This window comes from Geospiza fortis, unplaced genomic scaffold, assembly GCF_000277835.1.
Source record: "Geospiza fortis unplaced genomic scaffold, GeoFor_1.0 scaffold625, whole genome shotgun sequence".
NCBI lineage: Eukaryota > Metazoa > Chordata > Aves > Passeriformes > Thraupidae > Geospiza > Geospiza fortis.
This window is the reverse complement of record NW_005054924.1, coordinates 29,465-39,183: the sequence shown is the minus strand read 5'-3', so window position 1 is coordinate 39,183 and position 9,719 is coordinate 29,465. Positions and strand designations below refer to the sequence as shown.

General features: G+C 40.6%; 1 protein-coding gene across 2 annotated transcripts; it reads left to right on the top strand.

The window, feature by feature from the left end:
- Positions 1-4,606: 4,606 nt before the first annotated feature.
- LOC115949176 (zinc finger SWIM domain-containing protein 6) lies at positions 4,607-9,419 on the top strand. 2 transcript variants are annotated; one of them, XM_031065611.1, is made up of 3 exons: positions 4,607-4,676; positions 5,519-5,600; positions 6,869-9,419. In XM_031065611.1, the coding sequence occupies exons 2-3, from the start codon at positions 5,522-5,524 to the stop codon at positions 7,729-7,731; spliced, it is 942 nt and encodes a 313-aa protein (XP_030921471.1). In that variant the 5' UTR covers positions 4,607-4,676; positions 5,519-5,521; the 3' UTR covers positions 7,732-9,419. The 2 variants fall into 2 exon arrangements, with proteins under 2 accessions (XP_030921471.1, XP_030921472.1); XM_031065612.1 differs by lacking the exon at positions 4,607-4,676 and having other exon boundaries at positions 5,410-5,600.
- The last annotated feature ends 300 nt before the right edge of the window (positions 9,420-9,719 follow it).

The following is a 9,719-nucleotide window of genomic DNA, read 5'->3' as shown; positions in this document are numbered from 1 at the left end:
TATATCTCCACATTTTATAGCCTTTTGTTCTACCTCTGTCCAGAAAATTACCGGGTCTTCAGTAGGAATGTTTCCTGCTCAGAACATCGAAGGGGCTGGAGCTGGTGTCAGCAGGGTTGTAGGGACTTTATCAGCTTGTTGGGACCTTGATTGTAGATACCATGGTGCTGTGACAGTGACAGCTGCATGTCCAGAGCTGGTGCAGGGAACAGGGCTCTGTATCATGGTGTTGGAGCTTCCTGGTTCCGGAGTGCTTCCAGGTGTGACATAGTGACAACATCCGGGCATTTGTAGCAACGTCATCTCGGGTTACATCCCCATGATGCAGTGGCAGGCAGGCGTGATTTGCGGAGGCGGGGCTGTGGGCTTTAGATCTGTACCCAGAGGTGATAGCACTGTCCCTGATGGGCCCAGCCTTGTCCAGCAGTGGGTTCATCCTGGAGCAGCTGGCACTGGCCCTATTGGACATGGGGAAAGCTTCAGCAGCTTCTCACAGAAGCCACACCTGAAGCCTCCCTGCTACCAATATCTTGTCACACCCACCTAATGCAAAAGTTCTCTTTACTTTGATTACTTTTGTTACTTTGATGCACTTATTTCTGAAATGCATTAAGGCATTATTTTATTTCTGCGAAAACCTTGGCCTTTGCTTTCTTGCCACTTTTCTTACCTCACAGTTTTGCTTATATGTAGAGGCATAATACTGAAATCTTGAAGACTGGCTTCTGTGTGGTATCATGCATGCTTTTCACTGTTGCTCAAGTTTCTTATCAGGATAGGAATATTCTTGCCCCTTTAGTCCTTTTTTGTTTACATGGGAATTGCTTTAGTTAAAAGGCAAATCAAGAATGAGTAAAGTTGGAAGGGACCACAGTGGAAAAACAATTGACTTTAGTTTACTATTGGTTTAATGAAATATATGGTAATTATTTACATGTATTGTCTGTTACAGCAAAAATTTCTCTTGATCTAGTTACTACAGTAATGCTGAGGCATTTTATAAATAAAAGGGATATTAATTCATAGAATCATTTAGATTGCAAATGACCTTTAAGATAATTCAGATGAGCCATAACTCCTTATACTTTTTTTTTCTGAGAATAATTATGTCATTTCAATATCTGCTTTTTAAAAGGTGCTTAATTTTACCCATAATGAATTTTTAATTGCTTTTGTTTGAGCTCATCTTACTGTAACCTAATATGCAATCAAATTACTTGCAAACCTAAGTTTATAAATTTAAGCACTCTGTGATTGATAAACTGGCAATGGATTCTCTTTAGAAATAAATGATGTGGTGGTGTTTGCAGGGGTCTCAGGACAAGGGAGGAGACGAGAATCTTGACTCCATGTTTCAGAAGACTGATTTATCATTTTATTATATATATTATATGATATATATTAAAATAAAATTATATATTAAAACTACGAAAAGAATAGAAGAAAGAATTTCATCAGAGGGCTAGCAAGGAAAAAGGAATGGAATGATGATAAAATCTTGTGACTGCTCATAGCCTCAACACAGGTGGCTGTCATTGGTCATCAAGTAAAAACAATTTCGCATGCTGGGTAAACAATTCTCCAAATCACATTCCAAAGCAGCAAAACATGGAGAAGCTGAAGCTTCTCAGCTTCTCAGGAGAAAAGATCCTGGCAAAAGGATTTTTCATAAAATATGTCTGTGACAGAATTCCTATGCTTGAGACATAAGACAGACACGCGTGTTTCCTCAGACAAACAGCCTCGTTTGTTGTCTTGGACACCCTTTTATAGATAATTCAAAACTCCTGGTGCTTCACAGACATTGGTCTAAACTCTACGCCCCACAGACTCTTAACCAGTCAAATGCTTGTATTTTAGGAGAGCTCCCATTGGCTGTGAGATTCTGTCAGTCAGCCCAGAGGCTGGTTCATGGAGCTGAGCTGGGCCGCTTATTATAACTCAATTAATGCTAATGCTACAGTTCGGGTAGGAGGCAGAGCTGGAAGGAGGGAGGGTTGTGGGAAAGGTACTTTTAAGGTTTTATTTAACTTCTCATTATCCTGCTCTGATTTTGTTAGTGTAATAAATTCAATGCATATCTCTACGTTGAGCCTGTTTTGCCCATGACGGCATTTGATGAGCGCTCTCTCCTGGTCCTTATCTCAACCCATTAACCCTTTATTAAACTTTCTCTCCCCTGTCCAGCTGCAGAGGGGAGTGAGTGAGTGAGTGGCTTTGGTGGGTGCCTGGCATCTGGCCAGCGTCAACCCATGACATCCCAGTTGGACCTCCTGGCTGACAGGACACACTGCTGACTCATTCAACTTGCTATCAACCAGGATCCCCAGGTCCCTTTCCACAGTGCTGGTCTCCAGCCGCTTGTTCCCCAGTCTATCCATATATCCAGGGTTGCCTCGTCTCAGGTGCAGAATCTGACAGTTGCCTTTTTTAAACTTCATACAGTTGGTGATTGCCCAGGCAATGACTACAAGTGATATAAATATGGGTATAGCAATAAGAGCTTACAGTCCTTTTTTTATGAATCTGCTGGCTTTATGTGAGAACTTCTTTGCAGGTACTCCTTGTCCAGAGAGATAAATCATTGGATCCCGTCCCTCAGGTGTGTCAACTGCACCATTAGTTTGGTGTCACCTGAAAATTTGCTCAGGGTGTATTTGATCCCTTTGTCTATGTCAATATAGAAGATTTTAATTAACACTGGTTGCACTACAGATGCCTGGAGGGACTGGAGGGACACCAGTTGTCACCAATGTCCATTGGGACTCTGAACTGTTGACCACTACCCTCTGGATGTGACTGTCCAATCACTTTTTTATCCATCAAACAGTCCACCCATCAAATCTATCTCTCCAATTTAGAGAGAATGATGTTGTGGGGGACTGTGTCAAAGGCTTTACAGAAGTCCAGATAAATGACATCTGCAGCCCTTTCCTTGTCCACTGATGTAGACACTCCATCATAGAAGGCCACTGGGTTGGTCAGGCAGGACTTGTCCTTGGTGAAGCTGTGCTGGCTGTCTTGAATCACCTCCCTGTCCTCCATGTGCCTTAGCAGAGCTTCTAGGAGGATCTGTTCCAGGGTCTTCCTAGGCACAGAGGTGAGGCTGACAGAGTGGTAGTTCCCAGGGTCCTCTTTTCTACCCTTTTTAAAGATGGGTGCAGTGTTTCCCTTTTTCCAGTCACCTGGGACTTCACCTGTCACGACTTTTCAAATTTCATGGAGAGTGGCTTGGCAACTACATCAGCCAATTTTCTCTAGACTCTGGGATGCATCTCATCAGGTCCCATGTATTTTTGCTTATTCAGGTTCCTCAGGTGGTCACAAACCTGATCGTTACTTACAGTGGGAGGGACTTCACTCCCCCAGTCCCTTTCCTGCTGTCCATCCACTTGAGAGGTATTGAAGACTGAGGCAAAAAAAGTTTTTGAGTACCTCATCCTCCTCCTCATAATCTGTTGTTACCAGTTTTCCAGCACTGTTTATTGAGGGGAGTATACCTCCTTTGACCTTCCTTTTCTGGTTCACAGACCCGTAGAAGCCCTTCCTGTTATTCTTTGCACCCCTTGTCAGGTTCAGTTCCAGTTTTACCTTTGCCTTCCTCACCCCATCCCTACACCACTGAACTTCATCCCCATACTCTTCCCAGGATACCTGTCCTGGTTTCCACTGCCTGTCCATTTGCTTCTTTCCCTTTACTTTGATCAACAGGTCACTACTCAGACATATCAGTCTCCTGTCTTCTTTGCCTGATTTCTTGATCCTGTGAATTGTTAGCTCTTGTGCTTTATGGAAGACTTCCTTACAGATCTGCCAGTTCTGTTCCATTCCCTTGTCCCTGAGGGCAGTCTTACAAGTGATCCAACTATCTCCCTTAAGAGCAAGAAGCTTGGTTTCCCAAAGTTCAGGGGCTTAACTTTGCTCCTTACCTGACCCATATCCCTCAGGACTGCAAACTCCACCAATGTGTGATCACTGCAGCCCAGGCTGCCTCCAATCTTGACGTCCCTGATTAACTCACTTGTGTTGGTGACCAACAGATGTAGTAACACATCCTCTCTGGTAGGGCTATCTATTACCTGGCTCAATAAGTTGTCATCCATGCATACCAGGAGTCTCCTGGATTGTCTACAGCTTGCCATGCTACTTTCCCAGCAAATGTTGGGGTGGTTGAAGTCCCCCAGCAGGATTAGAGCTTGCAAGTGCAATGTCTCCTGTAGCTGTAGCAAGAAGGCTTTGTCAATAGGCTCCCCTTGATCAGGTGGCCTGTAGTAGACACAAACCACAAGGTTCTCTTTGTTGCCTTGATCTCTGGTCCTTACCCACAGGCTTTCAACCTGCTCATGACTGTCCTTCAGACAGCTCTTCACTGTTGGTGATGACATCAAATGCAAAGAAAAATCTAAGTGTAAGAAATAATCTAAATATAAAAAAATCAAAATGTCAATATCAAGATGGCAGCGATGAGAAAACACTGATGCAGTGTTATAGCTTTGAGCTCTGCTCTAGGTGTTGTTTTTCTCTTCTTGTCTCTCTTTCCCATGCAAGCTCCCTTTTATTTTAATTTTGTTACAGATAAACAACTGCCTTCTGATTGGTCCTCAGGGCCTCTGCTAGTTTTGTGACACACAAAACATGTCTCAAGCATTGCATGCATGTGATCATTTTCAATCACAGTAAGTTACACACTCATATGGTGGTCTTCCACCAAAGGAATTTTTTCACAGCATGCTCAGCAAACACACAAATTATCAGAGCCTTTAAGGTTAATATTCTCTTGTTCTAATCTTGGTTAGGATGCTAGGTGTCTGGCACTGTTCCCACACTTCACAATACACCTCTTGATGCAGAGGGCATATTAATAGACTGGACCTGTCTGTTTCTTCCAGTGTTGCTGCCTTCAACTGGAAGTATAGAGGAGAATATAATTTGTGTCCCAGAATACTGGGATATATCTGGAAGTGTGTATATATGTATCTTTGCAGCATAAGCAGCCAGTCAAATCACAGTACACTGACTCCTGTATGTATTGTTGAAGCCAATGACCAAAAAATGCAGATGGGGGAAAAATTTGATTGGTTAGATTGCCCAGCAGGAGTTGATATGTTCCCACTTTAAAGATTTATACACATAGAGGGAGAAGACACAGGATAATTTAATTTGAATAATTGAATAATTGGGCTTTGTTGTTGGTTGGGGACGGGAGGGCTTTTTTGTGGGATGGTGGGGATTTTGTTTGTTTTTTCTTCCCCCCCAAATAAAACAGAACTTCTTATCTAGCCTAGAGGGATCTGCAGTTGGAATTACTCTCTGTATGCTTTTCTAAGATAGCTGAGTAGTATTTATCAAGTCTTTTGACATATCAGCTAAAAAGAGGTAACAGAGCAGAGAAGGCAAGAGGCTGCCATTTTGAACCTCAGTGTATTTCAGTGTATTTGAGTAACTTAAATCCCTGATTGTTGGTATATTGTCTTGGTTTTACAATAGGATAAATTTGTACTTTGTATTGTTTCAATAGGTGATGCGGATGACACTGTCAACATTGAATTGGCGACGACGGGAAATGGTGAGGTGGTTAGTAACATGTGCAACAGAAATAGGTATGTTCTGAGGTGCTTCTTAAGGGTTCCTGCCTTTTTGTCAGCTAATCTTAGATGGCTTGATCTTGTTTGTCAACACTCAGGCTCTGCAAATATCTCACACCTTCTGTTCCTCTTTAAAATCCCTTTTTTAGAAGACAATAATTATGTCAGTGCTGAGTGGGTTTTTTGAGCATGTAATAGACTAGGCACAGGCCAAGTGAGACAATACTTGATTAATGCAGTGTAACTTCTTTCCCCTTCAAGGTAGGGACATTCATAACCCAGATTTCCCCTTCTTCCCTCCATGTTGGGTTTGGGTTTGAGGCTGCAGCAGAGAAAGGGGTAGTGGTTATGGGATGTTACACTATGCCACAACTTTGCTTGCTCTGAAGGGTAAGACTCCAAAAGACTGATGAGAGCACCATCTTGTCAGTGGTGGGGAAGATTAACCAAAAAACAGGTGAATGAAATGTGGAGGTTGCGTCCCACTGTGTGGCATACAAGATCTCATGAAGGGGTTCTCAGCGTTTGTTTTCTTGGTTTCATTTTTTAAGCCCCTTTGTAAATCCAAGATTAGAGTGTAATGCTTCTTTGTTACGTGGCTATGACATTGTGCAGGCCTCTCACCTGCACTGGAAAGCAAACCAAACACTAACACAACCCAAGCCTTTCTACAATATTGCTCAGAGTATTTCCCTAATAAAAACCTTTATGTTCAAGTGCATATCAATTCAATACAGGATGTATCTGAAAAGCTTGTTGGGAGAGGGTAGAGGTTAGGATTTTTAATTTTATATCTTTTAAAGTTGTGCTTAGTATTAAATGCCATGGTGTTCTATTAAATGAGACATTTGGCATGCTTTCATATTCTTTTGTGCATGCGCTGTACCGTGAGATGCACATTAAGAAAAGAAGTTAAAATTGACTTTTAAGTGTTTGGTGTGAGGGCTGCTTTTGAATGATATGATAACACCAAATGAGCCAGAACTTGTTATACAATTTGTCTTAATAACAAGTAAAACAGCTCAGTTTTCTCACTGGGATATAAAAGCTTATCTTGCAGGCTTTTTTGTTATCTGCATTTCAGTGATTGCTATGGAGTGTACACAGTTAGCCTTTGTTTTAATATCCTTTTGCAGACATGTTATCAGGTTTAGCTTTTCTTGCTGAAGCTGGTCTCCTTCAGTGTACTGGCAACCTCTTAGAACTTTGAATATAATTTTTTGCTGAACATCTATATCTGCTAGGTTTGGCAGTTGTGCCTAATCCTTTCTTTCTCTCCCCAGGTGTTTATGCACTGGACAGTATAATGCAAAACTGGTTTACACTTTTCACTCCAACAGAAGCCACTAGTATTGTTGCTACAACAGTGATGTCCAACAGCACCATTGTCCATCTGCATCTGGACTGTCATCAGCAGGAGCAGCTGGCCAGCAGTGCTAGAACACTTGCTCTGCAGTGTGCCATGAAGGATCCTCAAAACTGTGCCCTCTCTGCACTGACTCTGTGTGAAAAGGATCACATAGCTTTTGAGACCGCTTACCAAATTGTTCTAGATGCTGCTACAACCAGCATGAGCTACTCACAGCTTTTTACTATAGCACGATACATGGAGCACCGTGGTTACCCTATGCGGGCCTATAAGCTGGCCACTTTGGCCATAACGCATCTCAACTTGAGTTATAATCAGGAAACACACCCTGCCATTAACGATGTTCTCTGGGCATGTGCGCTCAGCCATTCTCTTGGGAAAAATGAGCTAGCAGCTGTAATACCTCTGGTGGTCAAAAGTGTCAAGTGTGCAACAGTACTGTCAGACATTTTGCGTAGGTGTACTTTGACCACTCCTGGCATGGTGGGACTTCATGGAAGGAGGAACTCTGGTAAGCTCATGTCACTGGACAAACCCCCTTTAAGACAACTCTTGGATGCCACGATTGGCGCTTACATTAATACAACTCATTCACGTCTCACTCACATCAGCCCACGACACTATAGTGAGTTTATAGAGTTCCTCAGCAAGGCCCGAGAGACCTTCTTAATGGCTCATGATGGACACATACAGTTTACACAGTTTATTGATAACCTAAAACAAATCTACAAAGGCAAAAAGAAACTGATGATGTTGGTTCGTGAGCGGTTTGGTTGATGAAAATGAGTGAAGGGAGGAGGTGGTTTGGTATTACTTGAGCTTGCCTTCATATCTTTTTGAACTTAAAGAAACAAAGCCACACTGGTATTATATGTGTATAGTTATACTGAGTTTGAAAACTAAACTGTCATGTTGTGAAAGTTTGTGTGTTTAAATTTTTTTCCTTTTTTCTGTTTTGTGTGATTAAAAAAAGGTTTGGTTTACACTGAGTATATGTTGTCAAGTGGCAAAAGCCCACATCACTCTCCTGTTCTTTCTGTATATGTTCACAGCCTCAAAAACAAAACATATATTGCAATGGCTTTAAAAAAGCAAACAAAGCACCTCCATCCCATGATAAGTACCTCAAATGCATTCAGCTTTGCTCCTTTGTAACTCATCATTATATTTCAACATATTTAAACAAACCAACAAATGAAATACTAGTAGTTAAAAGGCTGACCATGTGGCTTTTCAGTGCTCTTCATCCAGAAGCATGGCACACAATGCTTATGCATGTGGAAATTAGCGACTGTCAACATACATTCTCAGGGATTTGTCAAAATAATTTTTTTAAAGTATGAGAGAATTTATTGTACTGTATATATATTATGGTAGATGTCTGAATATTGAAAAAATCTAACGTTAATTTATTAAAAAAATTCAAATATATGTAATGCAAAGTACTTGAAGCTGCAGTAGCTTGGTTTTAAAGAAAAAATATCTGAAGGACTAAAGTGCGCCTTGCTTCAGGGTTGGCTCAGGTGGTGAACTATATGCTGGGCATCTATTCAGAGCCATCTTTTGGATTGCATGGTTGGAATGATACCTACTGGGGAAGTTTTATATATGTATACATATGTGTATGTGTGTATAAATATGTATACACACATAAACACATGCTTGTAACAGGCACTATAGTAAAGAGGGAAAACAAAAAATACACAGCCAGAGCAGCAAGCCTTAGCATTAAGAATACAGTATGCCAGAATTGGGGTTTGTGCCTCCTAGCCTAGAAAACTTAAAGAAATATCATTTTGGACATAAAATGCAAAATTATTGACATGATACATTACGCCTTTGCAGTGAGCTAATAATAAGCTAACCTTTGTGCACAAATATATATATATATTATATATATTCTGCATAGGTATTTTGACTGTGCAGGACAGAAAGTTGTGTAGGTATGACTGTTCTACTTTTCCGTTCATTTTTGTAATATATTTTATTTTCTCTAGAATCACTCAAACAAAAGCAACCTTCTATTTTGCCTTGTCTTAATGCTTTAAATTAACCAAACTGGAGATCTAGCTACCAAACCGTTCATTATATTATTAAATACCAACTTTGATTACAGTATCGTGACTTTGCTTTAGCTGATGGTTCTGCATCCTTGTGCTTTTTAAAACAGTTTTTGTTTTGGTGCAAAAGTTGTCCAATGTCTCTTGTTCCCTTCATTAGAGAACATGCTAGAGGTATGTTTGTAGGTATTTTTGTTTAGAAAAACTATTTCATGCTCTCCATTTTATTTATTATAATAGGTAAAACGGTTGTACTTCATTGCCCATGTAAACAAGCTCATGAAGTTGAAATTAACATTTGATACAATTATATCAATTTATTTATGTAACTAAATCACTGTTTTATAAACTTGTTACTGATAACAATTTTTTTGTTTTGATTAAAATTAGTTTTTTGAAAGTTGATTCTGTCTCCTTTATGGTGTCTGTTGCTGGAGTTAAATTATCTATGAATAGTTCATAGATCTTAAAAGCCCAGCTTGCAACTTTGGTGCATTATGGTGATAAGCAATATGACCAAGAAAGAAATGTTTTGTTCCTCAAAAATCTCCTGAGGAAAAGTAGTGTTCACAATTACAACAGCGCCTTTGCTCATGCAGGAAGACTTGGTGTGTCAGAAGGACCAAATGGTGCCTGCAATTGAAGATGTGTGGTCCATACAACAAACCATAAGCCTTGACATATTGCCCTGGTGGGACGGAAGAG